The sequence below is a fragment of the Balaenoptera physalus genome (genome assembly GCF_965194825.1).
Source record: "Balaenoptera physalus genome assembly, chromosome: 20".
Classification (NCBI taxonomy): Eukaryota; Metazoa; Chordata; class Mammalia; order Artiodactyla; family Balaenopteridae; genus Balaenoptera; species Balaenoptera physalus.
In genome coordinates, this window is record NC_138901.1 from 37,272,402 (window position 1) to 37,298,575 (window position 26,174).

The 26,174-nt window shown below is 38.3% G+C and overlaps 1 protein-coding gene and 1 long non-coding RNA gene across 5 annotated transcripts in view; one reads left to right on the forward strand and one right to left on the reverse strand.

Annotated features, from left to right (window-relative positions):
* Window positions 1–26,174, forward strand: part of ANKFN1 (ankyrin repeat and fibronectin type III domain containing 1) — a 427,590-nt gene that overhangs the window by 273,194 nt on the left and 128,222 nt on the right. For all 4 annotated transcript variants that reach the window (XM_082439936.1, XM_082439937.1, XM_082439935.1 and 1 more), the window contains 2 exons: window positions 12,407–12,608; window positions 15,390–15,600. In XM_082439936.1, the coding sequence (XP_082296062.1) occupies window positions 12,423–12,608; window positions 15,390–15,600 (397 nt within the window). In that variant the 5' untranslated portion in view covers window positions 12,407–12,422. The remainder of the gene's footprint in view (window positions 1–12,406; window positions 12,609–15,389; window positions 15,601–26,174) is intronic.
* Window positions 1–26,174, reverse strand: part of LOC309649789 — a 404,889-nt gene that overhangs the window by 236,676 nt on the left and 142,039 nt on the right. The window lies entirely within an intron of this gene.

The following is a 26,174-nucleotide window of genomic DNA, read 5'->3' on the forward strand; positions in this document are numbered from 1 at the left end:
TTGAATCCCAGATCTGCGCCTTAGAAGTGTCTCAATTTCTTACTGCGTAAAGTGGGGATGATAATAGTCCTTACTTCACAGGGCTGTTATGGAATTCTGTGAACTGATATATATAAAGGCATTATTTTAAATAGTGCCTGGCTCACAGAAGGTGCCATAGAAGTAAAAGATATTATTATTCCATAATTTCACATATCACACTATTTCATAGCCACATGCACTTGCATAACTGCCCTCCTTTTTAGCCTATGAGCCTCTTGGGGTACAGGTAGGGTAATCGGCTTGTTTCAATTTGCCTAGGATTTTCCCAGTTTTAGAACTGTAAGTCCTGTAACCAGGGAAACCCCTCAGTCCCAAGCAAACCAAGAGAGTTGGTCACCCTATGAGGACCCTATCTTATTCACCTTTGAATCACCAGGGTCTATCACAGGATACACAGGTTACAGAGTAGAGTATCCATAAGGGTTTATTGAACTATAGAACCAATATTAATTGCCTTTTCACTTTCTACCTCATAAATATGCTGTTAAACTTCAAAAATCAGTCTTCTTCTTGCTGTGAAGTCACAGCTGACTTTTCAAAACTTGTCACTGAATAACTGAATATATTATTTTTTAAAAAACTGTACAGGAACTAGAAAGGATGATTCCACCATGTTATATATCATCACCGTAATAGAATTGGCCACGCTTTAGCAATCGAAAACATAACTGTCACGTTAACAACAGGGGAGAATGGGAGTGTCATACTTTCTTTTCTATCTAGTGACAGGCAGGTTGAAGTCTGAAGGTCCCTAGTTCACATCACAGCCTGAAGAGCAACCTTGTCCTAGTCAGAAATGTTCCCTTCACTGAATGTATCTGTCTACCCAGTTGTCAAGAATGGCTAGAGCTCCTGTTTCTAATATGCTTTATCTTACAACCGCTCCTCATCCAAACTGGCTCAGATCATTTTTCACAGTACAAATATAGTAAGAAAGCCCCACAACCAAGATCCTGTTAGACAGGGACTCTGGACATGCCGGAACTCATAATGAGGGCAAGATCTTGTCTTCAGAATCAAGGTCTAGGAAGAAGCTGACAGGCAGCCAGACCAAGATCCCTCAGGCAGAATAATAGCAGAGTTGCTAAGAGCATGAGCTTTGAAGTCAGAGTTCAAATGCTACCTCCTCCATTTACTGACTGTAGAATCTTGTACAAATTAATCACCTCTATGGGTCTCAGTTTCCTTGTTTGTAAAATGAGGATGTAATAACAGTACTGACTTTCTCATAGGATTGTTATTACATTTTGTCTTAGCCTGTGAAAACAAAGCCTGAGGCAGAATCAATTGCAAATATTCTATTAAGTATTGGGAGATATAACCTCAGGGCATCAAGAGTGAAGGGAAAAGGGGAAATGAGTCAAGGAAGGAGGGAAAACAAATACAGATGGTTTGTAACTGAACTAGCCAAGGCATCATAAGAAAACACATATGGCTGTTTGTTTGCCTGTGACTGCTTCCAAGAAGCCTTCAAAAGAGTCCACAGGGAAGGAATGGAGAGGAAATTATCTGCTGGCTACTTCCAGTCTCGTGTCTCTCATTGGTCCAGTTTTTTTCCATTTCCAGATAGTACTACCCAGTCCTTCAAGGTAGACATGAGTGAAGCTGAAGCCTCCCTCCATGGGTCTGGTTGGGTCAGAGCTGTTGCAGCTCTGTCACAGCAAGCATGATGGACCCACCCTTCACTTGAGACAGCTGGTGGCATTTAGAGACAGGGCGATGGCAACAGCCAAAGCTCTCTATTTGAGCAAGTGGCCAAAGCCCAGGGAACAGGTAGTTTTGAAATAAATCTGAAGAGACTCCACTCTCTCTCCACAGGTTATTCTCGCCGTTTTGGACCTGGATTGTCCAGGCTACCGTCACTCTTTCCTTACAGCTTGGCTCCAGGTATATTCACAGGTCCTCCAAAAGTGTAACTGAGATCAGGCCATAATATGTCAAAGAGCAGAAGTCTTTAATTTTCATGAAGTTCAATTTATCAATTTATTTTATGGTTTGTGCTTTTTGTGCCTCCTCTAAGAAATCATTGTCTTATTCAAGTTCACAAAGACTTTCTCCTATGTTTTCTTCTAGAAGTTTTACAGTTTTAGCTTTTGCAGTTAGTTCTACGATCTATTTCATTTTAAGTTAATTTTTACATATGATATGAAGTAGGAGTTGAGGTTCTTTTTTTTTTGGCATATGTATATCCCATTGTTCCAGCACTATTTGTTGAAAAAATTCTTTTTCTCTATTGAAATACCTTGACACTTTTGTCAAAAATCAATTGATAATATATGTGCAGGCTATTTCTGGGCTCTCTACTCTGTTTCATTCACCTATCTGTCTATCCTTATGCCACTGTCTTTATCTATATAGCTATCCTTACACCAGTACCATGTCTTGATTATTGTAGCTTTGTAAGTCTTGAAATCAGGTCATGTAAGCAATTTTGTTCTTTTTCAAAGTTGTTTTGACTATTTTAGATTCTTCCCATTTTCATACAGCTTGTCAATCAATTTCTAGAAAGAAAGAAAGAAAGAAAGAAAGAAAGAAAGAAAGAAAGAAAGAAAGAAAGAAAGAAAGGAAGGAAGGAAGGAAGGAAGGAAGGAAGGAAGGAAGAAAGAAAGGAAGGAAGGAAGGAAGGAAGAAAGAAAGAGAGAAAGAGAGAGAAAGAAAGGAGGGAGGGAGGAAGGAAGAAAGAAAGGAAGGGGAGGGAGGAAGGGGGAGGGAGGGAAGGAGAAAGAAAGAAAAAGAGAGAGAGAAATAGAGAAAAAGAAAGAAAGAGAGAGAGAGAAAGAAAAAGAAAGAGAAAGAAAGAAAGAAAGGCTGCTAGAATTTTGTTTGAGACTGAATTGAATCTATAGCTCAGTTTGGAAGAATTGGCACCTTAACAATACTAATTCTTCTGATCTGATCATGAAGAAGGTATACTTCTATTTATTTAGGTCTTCTTTTATTCACTCATTAATGTCATGTAGTTTTATGTGTATAGGTCTTGCATATATTTTGCTGTATTTAGTTCTAAGTAGATTTTTGTAGATTTATTAGATTATTCTACAAAACTTTCATGTCACCTCCAAATGAAGACTGTCTTGTTTCTTTCTTTCCAATCTATATGCCTTTATCTTTCTTGTCTTACTTCACTGGCAAGAATGCCTAGAACACTAGAAAAGGTAGAAGTGGACATTCTTTCATTGTTTCTGATCCTAGGAGGAAGCACTTGGTCTTTAATCATTAAACGTAATGTTGGCTATAGGTTTTTGCAGATTCTCTTTATCAGGTTGAAGAAGTTCCCTTATATTCCTGAAACTTTTTTTAATCATAAATGGATGTTGAATATTGTCAAATGCTGCTTTATCTGCATTTATTAAGAGGACCATATGGGTTTTTTCCCCTTTATTCTGTTAATGTAATAAATTATGGTTGACTGTTATACTAAGTTGCTTTCCTGCAATAAACCATGCTTGATCATGATGTATTATCCTTTTTGTATACTGCTGAAGTTTATATGCTAACATTTTGTTGACATTTTTTGCCTCTATGTTCATGAGAGACATCGGGCAATAGCTTTCCTTTCTTGTAATGCCTTTTTTCTGGTTTTGGTATCAGGGCTTCAAAAATGAACCCAGATTTTAAAGAGGTTTATGTAGGATTGGTATAATTTCTTTCCTAAAGGTTTGACAGACCATAATATTTAACATGACTTTTATTAAAGATTTGGGGATAAAAAAATTATTAGGATGCAAAAAAGAAAATCATAAAACTAGAAATTAGCTTTCCCATAGAGAATCTCTGCCTGGCTAACTATCTCCTAAATTCTAGTCCTGTATCCATGTTGCAGAGACCAGCACACCTTCAATCTGTGTCCCCTTCTCTTTGTAACTCAGGTCTCCTAATCCTCTCTCATGGAAGAAAAAATATATATATTTTCTTTTTTTAGAGCAAATCCCGAGTCTTATTAAAGTCTTATCATTACTAAAATAATACCTTAAAATTGATTAATAGTGGTACACCCATACAATGGAATACTATTCAGCAATAAAAAGTGAAGAACTACTAATAGACATTACAATATGGATGACTCTCAAAATAATAAAGCTGAGTTAAAGAAGCCAGGTAAAAATATAGATGGCCAACAGGCACATGAAGAGATGCTCAGCATCACTAATTATTAGAGAAATGGAAATCTAAACTACAGTAAAGTATCACCTCACACCAGTCAGAATGGCCATCATCAAAAAGTCTACAAATAATAAGTGCTGGATAGGGTGTGGAGAAAAAGGAACCCTCCTACACTGTTGGTGGGAATGTAAACTGGTACACCCACTATGGAGAACAGTATGGAGGCTCCTTAAAAAACTAAAACTAGAGTTCACATACAATCCCACTCCTGGGCATATATCCAGAGAAAACCATAATCCAAAAAGATATATGCACCCCAATGTTCACAGCAGCATTATTTACAATAGCCAAGACATGGAAGCAACCTAAATGTCCATCAAAAGATGAATGGATAAAGATGTGATTTATACACACACACACACACACACACACACACACACACACACACACACACACAGTGGAATATTACTCAACCATAAAAAAGAGTAAAATAATGCCATTTGCAGCAACATGGATGGACCTAGATGTTATCATATTAAGTGAAGTAAGTCAGAGAAAGACAAATATCATATGATATCACTTATGTGGAATATTAAATAATCATACAAATGAACTTATTTACAAAACAGAAATAGACTCACAGACATAGAAAACAAACTTATGCATAGTTACCAAAGGGAAAAGGAGGGGGAGGGATAAATTAGGAGTTTGGGATTAACACATACACACTACTGTACAGTAAGTCCCCTACATGTGAACCTTCAAGTTGCAAACTCAAAAATGCAAACGTGCGTTCGTATGTCCAACCACGTAAGTTAGTTCATGTGTCTGGTGTACATTGTCATGTTTATGCATCCTCTACAAGTGGTTGTGCTTTTGTGTACTTTACTGTACAGTACTGTATAGAGTACAGTAGTACAGTATCTTTATTTCAAGCTAGATCTGCAAGAGGACGATTTCATTGAACTCTTTGCTGTGCAACACAAGGAGCTTACTAATGAAGACCTGATGGAGTTGGAGGTCCAGAGAAAGGACAAAGAGAGACAAGAGGAAGAAGAAATAACTGAAGAACCGAAGAGATTCACGATGCAGGAAATGGCAAGGGGATTTTCTTTATTTAAGAAGGCACTGTTAGTTTTTGAGGCACAGGACCCAAACGTAGAATGGTACACGAAGGTTGCAGCAGCCGGTCAGACTGCAATCCAGTGCTACCGTATTATCTATGATGAGAAAAAAAGAGCTACTACCCAGACATCACTGGATCGTTTTTTCAAGAGGGTAGATAGAATTGAATCCAGCAAGGAACAAGAACCTATGCCATCAACATCAGGTGTGAGTGAAACTGCAGCTTGCCCTCCATTCCCTATTGCTGATGATCCTTCAGCTCTACCACCTCCCACCTCCTCTCCCTCCTCCAGTCAGTAACGCTTCTTACCTGTTCACTCGATGCCAGCCACTGTATGCCAGCTGTTGTACTGTACTACTTTACCTTTCAAGGTACTGTACTGTAAGATTAAAAATGTTTTGTTTTTTGTTTTTGTTTTTTATGTATTATTTGTGTGAAAAGTATTATAAACCTACCACAGTACAGTACTATATAGCCGATTGTGTTAGTTGGGTACCTAGGCTAACTTTGTTGGACTTACAAACAAATTGGACTTATGAACACGCTCTTGGAATGGAACTCGTTTGTATGTAGGGGACTTACTTGTATATAAAATAGATAAACAGCAAGGGCCTACTGTATAGCACAGGGAACTATATTCAGTACCTTGTAATAACCTGTAACAGAAAAGAATCTGAAAAAGAATACACATATTCTTATATATAACTGAATCACTTTGCTGTGCACCTGAAACTAACACAACATTGTAAATCAACTATACTTCAATTTTAAAAAATTAAAATTAAAAAAAAAAAGAAATGTTACCATTAAAAAAAAATTGACCCTCGGGACACCCCTGGTGGCGCAGTGGTTAAGAATCCACCTGCCAGTGCAGGGGACTCGGATTCAATCCCTGGTCCGGGAAGATCCCACATGCCGTGGAGAAACTAAGCCCCTGCACCACAACTATTGAGCCTGTGCTCTAGAGCCCACAAGCCACAACTACTGAGCCCACGAGCCACAACTACTGAGCTGGCGTGCCACAACTACTGAAGCCCAGGTGCCTAGAGCCAATGCTCTGCAACAAGAGAATCCACTGAAATGAGAAGCCCATGCACCGAAATGAAGGGTAGCCCCCACTTGCCCCAACTAGAGAAAGCCCGTGCACGGCAACGAAGACCCAATGCAGCCCAAAATAAATAAATTTATTTTAAAAATTGACCCTCAAAAAAAGAAGAAAAATCCAGGTTAAAAAAAAGTGAATGATGATGATTCCACTTGTATGAAATTCCATAAAATGAAACCTAATTTATAGTATCAAAAAGCAGACCAGTAGTTGCCTGGAAACAGTGGGCCTAAAATAAATAGATGTTCAAAAAATATTTATTGAACATCTGTTTATTTCAGGTACTCTGCTAAACAATTGTTATGTATTATCTCATTTAAAACTTTAATATCCCTTTAGACATGACTATTAAAATTGAGATGGGACCACTGTTAAAATGAGGAAATTGAAGCTAATATTTTGCTATACATCATACAGCTAATTATATCTGATAAAATTATTTGAATAATTTTCTAATAAGTAGAAAAACCAAAACCTAAAAGTAGATCAGCCTTGTATCAAAGTCCTTACTTTTGATACTGTGCTTAAAACCACTTCCTTCTGGCCTCTATCATTTTCTGGTGAAAAACCAGCTGTAAATCATTTTGAGAATTCCTTGTACATAAAGAGTTATTTCTTGCTTGTTGTTTTCAAGATTTTCTCTTTGTATTTAGCTTTTGACAGTTTAATTATGATGTATCTAGATGTGAATCTCTTTGACTTTATCCAGCTTGGTGTTCACTGAGATTCTAGGATGTGTAGGTTAATGTTTTTCATCAATTTGGGGATGTTTTTGGCCATTATTTTTTCAATATGCTTTCTCCTCCTCCTTCTCCTTCTGGGATGCCTATTATATATATGTTGGTACATTTGATGTTGTCACACAGATCTCTTAAGACTCTGGTTCTCTTCATTTTTTTTTCTGTTTTGCTCCTAAAACTGATTTCAATTGACCTATCTTCAAGTTTGCTGATTCTTTCTTCTGCCTGCTCAAATCTGATATTGAGTCCCTCCAGTCAATTTTTCATTTCAGTTATTGTACTTTTCAACTCCAGAATTTCTATTTGATTCTGGCTTTTTTTTATAAATTCTACCTTGTACTGATATTCTCTATTTGGTGAGACATCATTCCCATAATTTCCTTTATTTCTTTAGACATGAATTCCTTTAGTTCTTTGAACATATTTAAGATATTCAATTTAAAGTCTTTGTCTAAATGGAATATTACTCAGCCATAAAAAGGAACAAAATTGGGTCATTTGTAGAGATATGGATGGACATAGAGACTGTCATACAGAGTGAAGTAAGTCAGAAAGAGAAAAACAAATATCATGTATTAACGCATATATGAGGAATCTAGAAAAATGGTACAGATGAACTGGTTTGTAAGGCAGTAATAGAGACACATATGTAGAGAACAAATGTATGGACACCAAGGGGGTAAAGGGGGGGAATGGGATGAATTGGGAGATTGGGATTGATGTATATACACTAATATGTATAAAATAGATAACTAATGAGAAACTGCTGTACAGCACAGGGAACTCTACTTCACTTAGCTGCACAGTAGAAAGTAACTGAACATTGTAAAACAACTATACCCAAAATACATACATACATACATACATACACACATAAATAGATAGATAGATATTTAAAAAAAATAAAGTCTTTGTCTAATAAGCCCAACATTTGGACTTCTTCAAGGGCAATGTTAATATACTGCATTATTTCCTGTGAATGGAAAATATTTTTTTTGTTTCTTTGCATGTCTCATTTTTTTTTTTTCTGTTGAAAGCTAGGCATCTTAAATAATGTAATGTGGCAACTCTAGAAATCAGATTGTCCTCTAACTGAATTTGTAAAGTACAGAACTAAATCTGTAAAGTCTGTATTCTTGTCATATGTGGCCACTGAAGTCTTTGCTTGGTTAGCTTAGTGGTCAGCTAATGATTGAACACAAATTTCCTTAAAGGCCTAGAACTGATCTGGCAAATGGGTTCTATGTATGTGTTAGGGCACACCTTCAATACTCATCAGGCAGTTGACAGCTCTGCCTTAGCCTTCACATCCTGCTTGCATACAGCCTCAAAGTCAGACAGAGATGAGCGCTTAGGACCTTCTCAGGTACTTTATGAGAATGCTCTCAGCTCTGGGCATGCCTGTGATCTGCCAGATCCCCAGGAATGTGTCAGAACTTTTCAAAGTCCTCTATGGACATCTAATTCCTCAACTTTTCCTTTTAAGCTTTTTGGTTATCTACTGTTTGCTACCATTCTTATCCACCACCTCAGGCAGCTGTGATATTAAGCCATTGCTGATGTTTGTTTACAACAGATGCCCCAGAGGAAAAGGTTATTTGCACTTGGTGAGCTCAGAGTCAAATAAATTTAAAAAAAAAAAAAAAAAAGCCTTGTGAGTGAGTTCTTCCAGGGAACCACCAGAAGTGTCAAATAATGATGATTCTCTCAAAATGGGGTTTTAAAGATGCTCCATTACTATTCTGCACCATCCAGTGGCTGCCAGGCTACTGGTTTTTACTATGAATGTAGGCTGTTTAGTCTTCAAGGCTACCACAGAGCTGAGGAATATGGGAATGAAGCAAGTTAAAAATGCCACAAAGCTTACTATTCTTACCAAATTCAGTTACTTTTCTTGAATAAACACTTCCTGGATTGCTTCAAACCTTTGGTTAATTTCCAGGGTTCTGAAAAATTAATTCTGACAATTTTTGCTGATGTTCTCATTGCTTTTATGTAGAAGAGGATTTTCAGAGGTCCTTACTTTGCCATTCCCACTGTCATACTTTTCTTTTGTTTTTAATATTTCTGTGAAATGTTTAATTACGTGTACCACTTGTAAATGGTAATTTAAAAATCTCAGTTGGAGAGTTTTATCTTTTATTAGGAAAAGTAAACCATCTGAATGTATTGCTCACATATTCAGTCTTAACCCTACTCCTTCATTTTACATTTCTATTTATTATGTTTCCTAATTTTGTTTCTTTTTATTTTTCAAGTATTTTTAGACATCTTTATTCCTCTCTTCCCTCTAACAGTTTGAAGCTCTACTTGGTACTTCTGTTTTACCATAACTTACTGTAAACATACACACTAAAATATCTAAATATATTTTTATCAAAGTAAAAACGAAGTATAATAAATACATAAAATCAGATTCAAAACAATGTTTAAAACAAACAAAACTATTTAAATTATTACAGTGTACTTTGGTGTTTCTGGTTTGGGAAGAAGACTTGAAGTAACCTTAATAATTGCTGCTATTTACTGAGTGGCTACTATGCACCAAACAGGATGCATACCTTTTATTTGTTAATTCATTTAATCTTCACAACTCTGTAATAAATCTTTTTATATATTACACAGACTCAGAGAATTTTATTAAAGTGCCCAAAGTTACACAGATTACAGATAACAATATCATGGTTCAAGCTTGGGTCTGCCAAATTCCAGAGCCAAAGCTCCTCTGCTTCTCAAATGCTTTTCCCTTTCCATGGTAAAAATTTTAAAGCACATTTAGCTGGGAGGGGTGTGCATGTTTATGAGAACAGATAATAGAAAGTTGTCTTTCTCAGTATCTCTCATCAGACAAAATTTTAAATATAGAGAAGGAAAAGAAAATATAATGATAGATGAAATCTAGAAAAACAGAAATGTGCTAAAGGATGGCCTGGAAGGAAGGGACAGCTGGGGTAGTATGAGAAGGAAGTCAAAGAGACAGAGAAAGTCAACCTATTTTGAGTGAAGGGAACAGATGGGAGATGAGCAAAGACAAAAGAGACCATGTGGGTAGGTGTTATCAGTTAGAGGGCAAGTCACTGGAATTTGATCAATCGACAAGAATTTATTTACTGGACTCCAGGGCACTGTGGGAGATACTAAAGAATGTAGAGTTATTTGGGGAACGATAATGATGTAGACAAGACAGATGGCTTAATGCTGAAGGAAAAGGCTAGAGACAGGAGGCAGAAGTAAATAAGTAAAAGCAATCCCCATGTAAGCTAGCTTGCATATCAATCTGGAATTTCTGTGGGAATGGTTAAGATATAGAGGAAGTGCTACGGCTGCTATTGAATTATAGGTAAAAGATTTGTAGGCAGAAAGAGAAAGATGCCAAATCACCTACTGCTTTTGTGTAAATTAAAAGATTATTAAAAATTAATGAAAATATACCCACATGTACATACACACTACAGACAGTGCTTTACATCCTCCTTCCAAAGTAAATATGGCCGTTTAGCTAAGAATGGGTAGGGCCTGATGAACATGACTAATATTGAATAGGTCTGACCTCCTCAGAAGGCACCAGGAAGTCTGTGTTGGAGAAAATTACAAACAAGACTTAAAAGGTGCCTAAAGACATTCAACAATGTAATGAAGATGGATCTCCATTTGTTAAAGTGCAAGTAAGTCAAGGTTAGTTGGTGCTAGTGGACACGGAACCCAGTTCAGAAGCATGAGAGGAAATGAGCTTTCTGGGTAGACCCTTACTATATTATACATAATAGACTCTCAAATGTGCATTCATTTACTCTGAAGTATCTGCTGAGTATCTTCTATAATAAGTATGATAGCTGCCAGAAGTCTGCCTACATTCTAAGCTATTTACATTCATTATCTCATCAAATCCTCACAACCATAATATGTAGTTGTTGTTATTTTCTCTATTTTAAAAATTAGAAAAATGAGATGCAGACATGTTAAGTAACTTGCCCAAGATCCCATCTTCAGTAGGTGGAAGAGGAGATTCACATCTTAATCTGTGTTATATTTCTTTTACCCTGAGACAGGCACATTTTAGGTACTGGGGATATAAAAAGTAATATTTGGCAGTCCTTGTTCTTGTGAAGCATATAGACTAGCTGGGAGACAGAAAGCCAAACAAACAGTTGTAATGTGATAAAAGTATTTACTGTAACAAGCATATACTGAGTGAATGAGTAAAGAAATACTCAAATTTGCCCGGGGGTGTCAGAAACTACTTGAGCATAGACTTTAAGGATCAACAATTGTTTCCTAGGGGATGAAGGCACAGATGGAATTTTAATACATACAGAGCAGTGCATACAAAGACCCAGAGGTAGCAAAGAGTTTGAACCACTTAGGAAACTCTAAGGAGGTCAGAAAGACTGAAACCTAAAATGTAGAAGTACAGTATCAGATGAAGCTGGAGAGGCAAGCACTTGTAAGTAAAGCTAAAGCCAGTTATTTCATTCATACATTTGTTCATCCAATACACACATGCTAGGCAGCAATAGCCTTGGTAGCATCAATATTTCAATAGCGATACCCAACATAATGGTGGACAGCTTTTGAAATCCACAGCTAACCTCCTGGAAATTGACTTCAGGTATGACGTTGGTGAGGACCTGTTTAGAGATTTGTGGAACAGCAGTCAAATACTACTTGGAGAATGCCAGTAGTAAGTGTCCTGGAGGACACTATCTGGAGTATCTGGGGTGAGCAGGGATGAGCCTATCGGTACAAATTCCCCAAAGCTCTGGGCACTGAGATAGTCCAACAAATCTCAGACAGGCACAGTTTAACACCTTGAGAGAAGGGGGATCTGCAGGAAACAACCACACTCTCTTATACACCCAACAGAAGACAGCATCTAGAGTATAAGTTGCAAAATTCCAATTATATATAAGCCAAGAATAATTGAACAGACTCCCTGGGTTATAGAATTGAGATACTTCCTCCCAGTGGGACAGAGATCAAAAGATTTTTCGTAGAGGCTCAAGTCATATATGTTTGTATGTAAATGCATATGTTTATATAGTAAATGGATGTTGTCATTTCATTCTTGCCACCAATTAGCTATATGGCCATAAACAAGCTGCTTCCCTTCCCTGGCTTTCAGCTTTCTCATCTATAACATGAAAAAGCTGGATCTGATGATCTCTAACGTCCCTTCCAGCTATAATATTTTATTAGGATTCCAGATGGTTATTGGGGATGATAAAATTTTTTGTCAACTTATAATTATGTTGTGTAAATTATTACAACATTAGATTTTTCTCTTCTTAGGAATTGCCGTGTGAAAATGACCCAACAAATGCAGAATTTACATCTTTCTCAGTCAAAAAAAAATAGCGCCCCATCATCTCCCAGTGCTGCCAAACGTCTGTACCGGAACCTCTCTGAGAAACTGAAAGGGAGCCACTCTTCGTTTGATGAGGCCTATTTTAGAACAAGAACTGACCGGCTGAGTCTCAGAAAGACTTCGGTGGTAATAAAACTCTTTATTTTCATCTTGGTTTGATTAGTGCAGTTGTGTTTGGATTTAAGGAGGTACTACGATGATCCATGTTTACTTCAGAACCTGATGTTTGCAAGTTTATAAATGTTGAAAGTCAGGTAAGGTAGGAACTGCACATATATATGTTGGCCGAAGTTTAAGTGACTGTGAGATTTTCCCTTTCTTTTTCTTAATTTCTTTTCCTTTATTTTCCCTTAGTTTTTCTTTCTCTAATAGACCATAGAACCCACAAAATAGCAGCTTGACAAATATGGAGTTTGAGATTAAATAGGCTTTCTGAGAGATCCAGTGTTCATTCAAATCCAGTGTTCATTCAAATATTGAATGAACAATGAACAATATTTTATTTACTTATTTATAATGTATACCCCATATGCTTTCCAAAGGCATTCAAGACAGAATCCAGGCAAAAAAAAATGCAAATGTATTATACAATGGTAAATAAATCAATAGCGATGGTGATTGTAGGGGACAGCAAGGGAGCAAGAAAGGGAAAAAGAAAGTAAGAAGGAAGGAGAGGAGGGTGGGAGGGAAAAAGGAAGGAAAAAAACTAGAAAAAGAAAATAGTGGGGATGGAAAGAGAAATAGATATACCAAAAACCTAGGCAAATACAGTCCCTAAAATTTATCATTACATTTACCTCTGAGTTCCTAGTCAGTCAAAGCAGAAGGGGAAGGACAATTGGTAATAGCATTCCGTTAGCTAATAACTGAAAGTATACCAAATGAATATCTTCCTGTTGCTAAGTCCTCTGGCCTCTATAAGATGTCATAGTGAATTATGTAATGGAGAATAAAGAGTAGTATTGGGGATGTTATAAACATTCTCACATAGCAGTTTCTTATACTGCCCCTCAGTAAAAGCTGAGGGCATAATATTAACATGCTCAGCAAGGGTATTTCTGCGGGGGGTAATGGCACCATTTGTTTGCGCTTAAAACAGAAATGAGCCCTAGCCTTTCCAGATAGAAGCATACTAGCGTTTGCCAACAAAAGCATGGCGAAGGAAATGACTTAAGAGTGAGAGCAAGTATGGCACATGAGAAATTAGGCATACTAAGAATCACAAACAAATACACAACTGTGTTGTTTGGACAGGGCAACATTTTAACTTTGCACTCATTTGTTTTCTAATTTGTTTTCTCATTTCAAACTCATCTTCTGGGAGGGCTTGGTTGTGGCTGAGTTACGGCCTAAGCATCAGAGGCTGTTCAGCTTAGCAGATTGTCGACAAAACACTTTTCCGTTCAGCAGACTGCCATGTAGCAAAGACAGCTGCATATCAAACAGTTCTATCCCCTGGGTCCCCATTGTCAAAACAAGCATTTGCATAATAGCTTTGTATTTTCCTCAAATTTCATTCATGTGTTACGCACTCAGCTAAGTCGACCTGTAGCCTTTGATGCGGAGAATCGATTTTTGATGAGACTAAAAATAAAACCTGCCAACCTAAATATGTGGTTACTGAAGACCTTCCACATTTTAATCAGGCAATCCCTATGCTAGCTCAGGACCATTGGTATTTCAACGTGTTTAAACACCTGGCAACTCTTGGAGAAGATACCAGATAAATGTATGAATAGTATATGTGTTGCTCTTATCCCATGAGCTACAGAAATATGTATTTGAGAGAATTCTAAAGCTTTTCTCCTTTGCTTACTATTAATCCCCTGAAAGAACTTTTCAAAGGAAAGATATTGTCTTTAGTTATTCTCTTCTATAGGCGATTTGTATCCTCTGAATATTCAACTTTTGGCCCTCTCAGGCCCCAAAGCAATTGCCACCCATCCACTGAAACCCTCCCTGGACACCACCTCTTGAGCCCCTCACCTGAGGTCTCAGAAATGCCAGGTATTCAGTGGCTGGGGCTCAGGGTTGAGAAAGTGTAGAGGTTAGTATAAAGGAGTCTAGGAGTTAGGGAGTCAGCCTGCAGGCAGTGTGGACCTACTAGAGATTTGTAAATAAGGAAGGGACATGTAGCAGTGTAAATTTTAGAAAGACTACTCTTGTATCAGTATGGAGTAGGGATGGAGGAGACTAAGACTAGCAACAGGTAGGTCATTGCCATGATCTCGTAACAGTCTGAGAAACAGTCAAAACACGGGGATGGAAAGGGAGGGGATGAGTTTGAGAAACAGAGGAAGTGTATTCCAAGCTAGTCATAATTTAAATTACCTGTGCTATGATATCTATGCCAGCGTTTTCCAAACTATGTTCAGTAGAACCTTATTCCAGGACAGTTAAAACAAATATAATAAAAAATATGTTCTGTGAAAAACTATTTGAAACAGGTCATATTTCTCACCTATTAGAGAGTCATAATTGCATGTCAAAATTACTAAAGGGCTTGAGAGGTCTTACAATAAAATAATGCAGTAACTTGGTTTAATCTAATGTTTACCAAATTCATTTGACCACATGCTACTTTCTTCATAGAACACCTTATAATGGCCTACTGAACAGTATTCCACAGAAGACTGGTTTGAGAAAAACTGATGTTTGGTCTTATCTATAGACTGCATGCTGTATTGTCTCAATGCATCTAAATGTACAGATCTTTTCAATGTTCATGAAAAAAGATGGAGGGAGGGTCCAATCGTGTTTACTTTGGAGACCTTGGAATAAATAGCAGTTATACCACTTGTTAAGTGGGAATGCAGTCACTGAAGCAGTCCCTAAAATTCAAAACAGCTAGGCCATGAAGACAAGCTGGCCTATGAAATTGTGCTCACCTGCTTCATTCTTCTCCAGAACTTCCAGGGCAATGAAGCCATGTTTGAAGCAGTTGAACAGCAAGACATGGATGCTGTGCAGATCCTCCTGTATCAGTACACGTCGGAAGAACTAGATCTCAACACACCTAACAGTGAGGGATTGACACCTCTGGATATTGCCATCATGACCAACAATGTGCCCATTGCTAGGATTCTTCTGAGAACAGGGGCCCAAGAAAGTCCACACTGTAAGTAAACTCAAGAATAAAACATGTACTATTAAGGCCAGACCACAGCTTTATGCCACCGAAATAGCCATTGCTGGCCCTTAGAATGAATGGTTGACTAAGCATAGGCTCTGAAATCCTTTACATGTTTTCATGGACTTTCATGCAAACAGTGAGAGTGTTTATCAGTCTAAGCATCAAGTTACGTTCTAAATAGAATACACAGAATGTTATTGTAAAGGAACCTCAAAGGAACTTCCTCTTAAGAACTGAATGCAAGTTTTAAGATATGTGAAATACCCCAAGTGAGGCTACAGCACAGGACATATACATAGAAAAAAGAATGAGATAGAAAAGAGAATGAGTATGTGTGCGTTAATGTCTTTCTGTCCACAGTCAATATGGCGGTTCCATTCATTCATTCACTCATTCAACAAACAATGAGGAAAGGGCATGTTCTAAGTACTAGGAATGCAGTGGTGAGCAAGACAAAAATCTCTATGCTCAAAGAGCTTACGTACTAGGGGAGGAGATTTCCAACAATCAAGTAAATAGATAAATTAATATATAAATTCAAATAGTGATAAATACTACGAAGAAAATAAAGTGAATGAATGGGTGGAGATTGATGGAGTGGGGACTATTTTAATAGGGTTGGGCAAGAAAAGCCTCTCAAGTGCAGTGACATTTGAGCCTAGTCCTAGGCAAGATCAAGGAATGAGCTATGAGAAGATATGGGGTCAAATTTTAGGCAGAGTGAATGGCAAATAGAAAGGTTCTGAGGCAGGTAGGAATGAGATTGCCATATCTGAAGAACAAGAAGGCCAGTGTGGCTAAAGCAAAATGAACAAAGGGGAGAGTGATGGCTGAGGGAGAAGTCCCAGGGACCAGATCATACAGGAGCAGATTAGCCAAGGTGAGAAGTTTCACTTTGATTTTAAGTGTGATGGGGAGACAGTGAAACAGTTTAAGCAGATGAAAGACATATCCTGGGGAATTCCCTGGCAGTCCAGTGGTTAGGACTCTGTGCTGTCACTGCTGGGGCCCAGGTTCAATCCTTGGTCAGGGAACTAAGATCCTGCAAGCCACGTGGCTTGGGAAGGAAGGTGGGGGGAGGGAGGGAGAGAGAGAGGGAGGAAGGAAGGAAGACATATTCTGCTTTACATTTTAAAAGATCACTACAGCCGTCTGTGGAGAATACACAGTGGTTAGGGCAACTGTGAAATTGTAAAAACCAATTAGGAGGCTATTCTAATGGTCCAGGAGACAGATGCCAGTTGCTTGGACTAGCACAGTAGTGACACTGATGGTGAGCAGGGGTGGAATTCTGAATGTATTTTTTAACAGCTTTATTGAGATATAATTCATATGCCATACAATTCACTCACTTATTGTGTACAATTCAATGGTTTTTAGTATATGCACAGACTTGTGCAACCATCACCACAGTCAATTTTAGACCATTTTCATCACCCCAAAAGAAACCCCATACCCTTCGGCTATCTCACCCCAGCCTCCCCACTCCTCCCAGTCCTGGGCAACCACTCATCTACTTTCTGTTTCTATAGATTTGCCTCTTCTGGACATTTCATATAAACGGAATCACATCGTATGTGGTCTTTTGTGAATGGCTTCTTTCTGGATGTATTTTGAAGTAGAGCTGATAGTACTTACCACAGGGAGCTGCTCTCAGGTCACAGACCCCGCCCAGGAGTGGATGGGATAAAATCATATAGCCCTTGCCCTGTGCCAGGCACTATTCTAAGCACTTTACATGTATTGACTCCTTTAATCCTCACACAACATTCTGAGGGAGGCACTCATATTCCCTTAGGTGCAAACTCTCTGACCCAATGACCACAATGGCTCTGAGCCACAGTTTTTATGTTTCCTAAAAGAAAAAAGTAAACTCATCAAATTGTTAGTTTCACTAATACTGATTCACTCACTTCCAAGTGGCGAGACCCAGAAGGCTGAAAGAGAAGCAAGTAAATATATAATTAGAGGTCACATCTCTGCTCCTAAATTTCATAAACGCCTGCCACCCAAAAACTAGGTACAGAGGCAGAACCTTGTATCATAAAACTCTTTATTTTAAAAATGCTAAACTCACCACATCCATGTCAAAAACAATGAGGACTTGGGTTCAGTAGCATTGGGGCTCTTCAATAAGAGCTCCATCATCAAAGTGCTGCTTCTTTTTAGTGGAATTGGAGGATTTGGAGGGATGGGCAAATAAGGATGGAAGAAATCAAAAAGGTTTATTTGCTGCCTTCCAATTTATGTTGCAATAATGTCTGTCCTAAAGATGCAGTGAGAGAGCGGTGGAGAGAGAATCAAGGGGTCTGAACATAGAGAATGCAGACTGAGCCCCATTCTATAGGAACAAGGAGACCATTCATCCAGATGTTGCCTGCACTGAGCTGGATGAAACATTAGTCTTACTTACCTGAGACGCTGCAAAGAATTTCTGCATTTTCCATGAAACCAGTAATACTCCCAATCTCCCCAATCCCCCTTGTGCATAATTAAATCTCCATAAAATAACCCACGTACTAAATATTTAGTTAAACCGAAAGCAAATTCATTCAAAAGATCCCTGGTTTTTCTCATTCCCTGTGGGATGATAACCGCATTATCATCACAAACTTGTAAAGGACAGTGAGAGAGAAACCCAGGATTTAGCTTCTAGGAAATATGACACCTAAGTCACCTTGGCCACCCAAAAAGTTAAAGAGATAGGATCACGTATAGACTCCCACATGTGTAAAAATAGCAAAGGACTATTGATTGAGAACCTATGAAATCTCCACATACATTATCTCCAGTTTTCACACTAGCCCTTCAGGATGATGTTATTAACTCCATCTTGAAGAAGAGGAATTCGTGATTCTGAGAGGTTAAGTGACTGACCAAAGGTCACACATCTAGCAAATGAATAGGGATGTCAAGGATTCAAGTCCAAGTGTGTGAGATACCATGCCTGGAATCCTGCTGTGCAAACTCACTGTCTTTCCAAATAACTAATATAGAAGGCTGTGGCCACTGGGCCCCTGTACCTTTCCCTTTGTGCCTTTGCTAAAATCCTATGGTGTACTTCTTTGTGCTATTCTATGAGCTGAGATGCCATTCCTGTTGAAAAAAGGCAGGATAGAAGAACACAGTCCATTTTCAGGGATTTTTAGTTCACTTTATGTATCAAGTACCAGAGAAATCAAATTGCTTCTGTGCATGAGGATGAGCCAGCCCATGAGAAAAACCAGAGTCTCCCAGCTAGAACCAGATAAGCAAGCACCCACTGCAAATTGATCCCCAGAAGCTGCAGAGGCAGGATAGAAGAATGAGGTCTTAAGTTCTTAGAGTATTTTACACATTGCAAAAATGCTTTTGCTTGCATCATCTCATTTGATCCTGACCACTGGCTTGTGAGATGAGAGTTAGTTTTCTCGTTTTGATCAACAAGGAAACTGAAATAAAGACAAATAATTCATCCAGTGCTCCAAAGCTAATAAGTGGTGGACGCATGATTTGAACCCAGATCTTCTGTATTAAATGTTTTGGTATTTGTGGGAAAGCATTAGCACACTCACTGTCACACTGTAGATGTTCAATTCCTTCCTTCCCTGACTCTCCATCTATCCTCTTCTAATGCCAGGATTTCTAATAGGGTAAATTTTCTGTCTTCCCTTCCCCTGTGTGTTCCCTTCTGAAAACAGCCCAATACTCTTTTCACTATGCCAACGAAAGATCCTGACATACATAACTCAGAAGAAAGTCCTCTGTAATTCTCTCCCTTTCGTAACAGGAATCACAAAGACACTGATAAGTTTAGGGATTTACCTCCTAAGCCACTGGTCAGGCATGTCTTCTGGGCTTTAGCCCCTGAAATCATAGAGCTATATGAAGGTGTTCTGAATAAACATGGCTTGAAATTCAACCATGTACATTTCCTTATTCATAAGGAAAGTTCCAGAAGTGGCCACCCAAATTTGCACACTGCCCCAAGTTTAAATATACACAGAACCTCAGCCTGCTCATTAGATGAATCTACTATCTTTATTCGGCAACTTTTTTCTGTTCCTCCCACCTTTAGGTAAAGCAGCACAAAGTAATATTCATTCCTTCTAGGAGAAAACATCAGCCACTGTTGAAGTAGAATCCCACCTACGTGTGCCGAGCTCAAGAAACAGGCCCAGAACCTGAAAGGACTAGCGCTAGGAAAGCTAATGTACAAAGGTACTACAGGATACCTGGGGACTATACTTTTGACTTTTTCATCCATTCAGTATCCCACTTGCCATAACTCATACTCAGTTGAACAATGGCTGAGAAAGACTTGCTCCATAACTGAAAGTCCCTCGTCATAAACCCCTCCCTTATTCTAACTCATATCCTGCCTCCACCCTTGAATCACACTTCAACAGTCTCCAGGAAGAATATACCGAATCATCAATGAGGTCCTTCCCTTTCTGAGACTGCTATCTATTTGGCATCATTTCGGCTCTATAAATAGTAACCATAAAGAAACTAGTTCTTTTTGGATACCTACCATGTGCAAATCTGGTCACTCACATGGATGTTATCTCATCTTTTGACCCCAATACCTGGCACATATGTAGGTGCTGATAAATTTTCAGTTGAAATTTCAGTTGAATTTTAAGCCCTGCCTTACACTGCTGGGAACTGAAGGTATCGAATTTTAGCACATACACACACACACACACACACACTATGTGTACAGTGCACGTGCACACATACATACATGCACTTGCACACACAATGTATGAAGAAAACTTTGTCTTCAAGTAATTTACACTGTGGGGAACCTGTTGTTGTTGCCATTATTGTGTTTTCCAGGCACTGTTTTGAAATTTGGTTGCAGACGTAGCCTGTTTTTATTTTTACACTGATTAATAATATGGCAGAACACTCCTCATTTTTAGTCTTTCTGCCCTTTCCTATAGCTGCATTCTCCCTTCTCTCTAGACCCTCTCCTCTCTCTCTCTGCATTCCTTTGTGAACTCCTCTCTCTCACTTTCCCTTGGATACTGCCTGTGGAACTAGGAAATGTCTCCCAGAATTAGTTATGTTCAGTTACTTCATAAAATATGATCGCAGAGTAGCTGTCATCTGAGTGTGGTGCAGACACCAATGTTAAAATTTTGGCAGACTCGTCAGGACGCACCACTATTTCTGCAGTAGTCAAGGGTCCATGTTGGTGCTGGGACTGGTTCAGGGTACGTCTAAGAGGTGTGACTATAAACTAATGAGGCTGGCTTTATGTAAACAAACACACCAGAAAGTCTACAGTCCACTCGAATGTTATCCTTTAAGGGGGTCCACATAGGAGACCCCACACTTGCTGCAACAGTGCCGCCATTGCTCTAAACGCTTTTGGATTTGTCCTCAGAGCCAGTTTATGAGAAAATCTGACTCACTGCTTAGAGTCACATCTGATTTTTGTTCCAAAACAGCATTGCTCAGCGTCATCACCCGCCACGCTCATCAGTCTTGGTTTCCAATGATTTAGAGAGGTTTCCTGAAATCAAATCTACCCTCAAAAGACCAAGATTTGCAACCATTAAGACTACGTAAAGAACAAGCCTTAGGCGGGTTGCTAGAATGCGTCCCCAGATATTTTTATCTGCTTCATTAAAATAGGTGTAAAAATCCTCACCCTGACTTACAAACTTGCTCCTCCTCAAACCTCATCTCATACTGCTCACCACTCACCCGTGACACACCAGCCTCCATTCCATTCCTTGAACACTCTTCACTATCTTATTAGGCGGCCTTCGGATTGCTATTCCCTATGCTTGAAATGATCAAGTGCTTTTAATCTTGATCATTACTCGGTCTATTCCTTCTTAACATTTCACCTTAAACGTCACATCTTCAAGAGAGGCTTTCTTTGGCCACCAAATCCAAAGTCTAAAGTCACTTTCTAATCACATCACTTTATTTTAGTTTTCTGCATAGCGCTGAAATCACTGTATGATATTCTTCTCAAGGTTTTGATTTCCTTATTTTCTGTCTCCCCTGCGTTAGAATGTAAACTCCACAAGAGCAAAATTTGTCTCATTTGTCACTGTATCCCCAGCAAACAGAAGGCACTCAAAAAATGTGTGTTTAATTGAACTGAATAAATCCCAAGGCTACTTTCACTTGTTTTGAAGGGTGTGAATATATTACTAATTTTGAAGGGAATGATTTCACTGAATATCAAGTGAATGTATCTCTTTTTGTTTGTTTCCAAATAATTATTTAGACATCAGGTGGCCATAGCCTAAGTTCCAGTCACTTGCTCTTCAAGAGTTGATAACTGTCCTTTCATTCTTTTATTTTTGATTTTTAAATATACGTGCAACACAGAATATATTCTCCTTGCCAAAAATTAAAACATATAAAGTTTAAAGATACCTTTGTTGGCCCACCCAACACATACATGTGCACATGCACACACTCACTATCTAGGTTCCTGTTCCTCAGTTCTGCCAACATAACCATTGCTATCCTCTAAAGGCATGATTAAGCCAGAGGATCCACTGCCAAGCTTACTCAGAGTGACTGCTGGTGAGAGACCCGTGTTCCTTCCTGCATGGGCCTCTCCATAGTGCTGCTCCTTAACATGGCAGCTGGCTTCCCCCAGAGCAAATGATTTAAGAAAGACAAAGAGACCAACCAAGATGGAAGCAACAGTCTCTTTTATCACCTAATATCAGAGGTGATATAGTATCATTTTTGCTGAATCTTGTTATCTTTTTTTTTTAAAGGTACAAGACTTTTTTTAAAAATTAATTTATTTATTTTTTGGCTGTGTTGGGTCTTCGTTTCTGTGCGAGGGCTTTCTCTAGTTGCGGCAAGCGGGGGCCACTCTTCATCGCGGTGCGCGGGCCTCTCACTATCGTGGCCTCTCTTGTTGCGGAGCACAGGTTACAGACGCACAGGCTCAGTAGTTGTGGCTCACAGGCCTAGTTGCTCCGCGGCATGTGGGATCTTCCCAGACCAGGGCTCGAACCCGTGTCCCCTGCATTAGCAGGCAGTGAATCTTGTCATCTTGATGACCAACATAGATCAACCCTGGTACAGGGTGTGAAAACTAGGAGACAGAGATCACTAGGGGCCCTCTTGAAGGCTGGCTACTCCACTACCTATCTAAGATTGTTGAGAATTAAAGGTAATAGGTTTAAAACATTTCCCTGGCACATTGTAAATGGTCAAAAAGATTGTTAGCCAATATAACTCGCAGAAACAAAATAAAACAACCCAAGATTTTCTGGTAGAGAATTTAAATATTTTACTCATCTGTTGTATAGTGTTGTGAAAACACTGTCCAATATAGGCACTTTTTAAAGTTTGTAAGATTTTATGTTCTAAAACTGTACTAACATAGACATATGACTGTTGGTACTTGAAATGTGTCCAGTCCAAATGTAAAACTTACATTGAATTTTCAAGACTTAAGTACCAAAAAATATTTAAAATATCTAATTAATAATTTTATACTAATTGCATGTTGAAGTGATAATGTTTGGATCTGTTAACTAAAATATATTATGAAAATTAATTTCACCTATTTCTTTTTGCTTTCTTAATGTCACTACTAGCCAATTTTAAGTGATGTGACTCACACTGTATCGAAAAATCAGCAGAAGATACAGCTATCTTATTTCATATTTAAACTCCCTATGATGTCATTGGGTAATCTGCTTTGGATTTTCTAAATAATTTCTTCAAGTGTTTTGTGTGTTTGTTTCAGAGAAAATGTCCATTTGCCCCCCTGGAGTTGGGGAGACCTGGGCAGGAAGTCCCTTTCTATGTCAATGGCTCTGGCTTCTTAAAGAGCAACAATTACAACTTAAACTATATAATATGGACTTCGTGAATCCACATTCTGCTGAAAGTAGCAGAGAAAAACATTCCAGAGCCCCATGTCCAGGGTGTAATGAGTTCTAGGAGAGGAAAGTTCACAGTAATTAAAATGAAACACTTAATCTCCAAATCACTAAAACCTTTCAGAAACCACACTCTCAAAGTCCTTGGGAAAACCTGAAAATAAGACAACAGGTTGAGGCCCAGGTGAAACCAAAGTGAATTTTGAGCCCTGAACCTTATCAAGACAGGTAAACTGCAACTTACGCTTTGAGTTTTTGAATTAAAAAACATTTAATTATTAAAATACCTCCATATTATTTCTTTTGACATTCCTAGCTGAAAACAAGTCAGTTGTGAGGTTGTTAGGAGGCTGTCATTTATGATCAGCAAAGATAAATATTATTAACTGCTATTCTTGGTTGCCCAGAGGATATTGGCTTATAATCAAGGGTTACACCTAAGTGACCTTGTTTTCTCCTTTGAAATAACAGGGTTGAAATTGACGTGACTTAGTATATAATATATTTCTGGATGGTAGCTAGAACAGAAAATTTTTATCTGGGGCAAGAGATTTTTTTTTTTTTTTGGATGGAAGAACACAGAGCTATTTTATAAAAACAAGTATTTGATTTATTTTTGTGTGCCTCTTAAAAATATAACACAGACTAATAGCTTTAATAATAATAATACAAACCTCTACTAATCGATAGTCTTCTATGTAAGATTATCACAAGGCCACCTTGGTGAGCAGTGACTTCCCCTCAGGAAGGAAATCATACAGGGCCAAAGGTACTATAGGAAGAGGCACTTAAGGCTGATTGTAAGCATCCTTCTAACACTGCTGTTAAATTATTGTCTTGGTGCCCCATATTTCTCATCAATAAAAACAAGGAAAATGCCAATAACAATAGAAAAGTTGTTGCTACATTGCAAAATGGCATATCATTAGTAATGGGCAAAGGTATTTCTTTAAGCAAGTCAAATGAATTGTTCCCTAAAAGCCTCAGTTAAAAATTAAAATTAGTTTACATTTTACCCTCATTATATTTTTCAAGCTTTAAGCAATTAACAACTAGGCCCAAATTCACCAATTGCAGGGCAAAGGCAAAATTAAGAAATGTAAGGCTAGTAAGTAGTTGGCAATCAGTAGGTTAGATTCTTTTTTTTTTTTTTTTAAGTTTTTTTTGATGTGGACCATTTTTTAAAGTCTACTGAATTTGTTACAATATTGCTTCTGTTTTATGTTTTTGGTTTTTTGGCCACGAGGCATGTGGGATCTTAGCTTTCTGTCCAGGGATTGAACCCGCACCCCCTGCCTTGTAAGGCGAAGTCAACCACTGGACCGCCAGGGAAGTCCAACAGGTTAGATTCTGATGGTGAAGAAAATCCACTTGGTCTGATTATTATTTATCTGAGGATTTAAACAGTAGCCATAATTGTATTCTTTGAACACCAAGTTCCTGCCCCTCCCCCCACTCCCACCCTGTAGTTAATTAGCTGGGCAGGTCTTATTAACAAATGCCCACTCAGAAACACTGGGTGGTAGAAATGCTGTTGATAATTAAACACCACAATAGCACGGAGCCTATTTCAGGAGCCGCCAAGTGGTCTTGCCCCAGCCGGACAGCTCACCACACACTCACAGACCCTCTATTGTGCTGGCTATGGCTGCACAGAGGGATAGCTGCTTGACTGGAGAAGGGATCAACTGCAGTAAGAGTGGAAAGACCAAACCTTGCAAACAGATACAGGAGTTCTGGACTCAAAATATCTAGAGGGTAGAAGTGAAAAGAGAATGGACCCAAGAAAAAGGGAAGTGGATGGGCAGGAAAATTAATCACAAAATTGACATTAACCTTTCTAGTTTCTATATCCAAACAGCCAACCAAAATGAGTTCACCAATCGTGTGCCAAATAGATAGCAGTTAGAAAACTGCAATACATAAAGAATAGGTTAATTTGTGTTCCATTTAGGTTTAGAGGAAGTTCACTAAGTTTAAGGTTTTTAAGGAAACCTTGGATCATCATCCCACCTCCCTGGGTATCAGTTTCCTTATCTTTAAAAATAAGGGGGTTGAAAAGGTTCCCATTCTGGGGTGGAAAAAATAGGAATGGGGCTCCCCAAACAATTTCCAAGGTGTCAAAAACTTAACCAACACATCATTACTCAAGATAAAACTACAAATTCTAATATGATTATCATATTTACTTGATTTTCCTTAAAACATTAACCCAGTTTGTTAGGTCTGATTATCTAATTCTGAAGATAGGCTTCTATTGGCAGTTATATAGGTCATTATTAATAGGGAGAAAAATGATTAAGTCAGCTGATTTGGCAGTCAATAAAGAAAATCCTTCAAAAGAGAGTGTTTTATTAAACTATTAAAAAATCCATAGGATAAAAATAATAAAAGGTTTGCTTGGTGAAATGGTTTGAAACCATTGGCTCAGTTAGTGCCTCTCCAACTCGTGCATGGAATTACTTCTAACAGAAGCAAGTGAGTAGGTATACTCCCAGGGGTATCTGGGAACTTAGCCTGGGGAAAAAAAGAGAGAGAGATCTATAAACTTTCTTTTTTTATCTTAATTTTTTAGGAAAATGTTCCATTCTTCTCCATAATAGAAGTGTTTGTTTTAACTTCTAAATAATTTGCTTTCATCAAAATCTGCATTGAAAATTTGATGCTCCAGAAAGACACACATATTTATTCTGAGGCTTC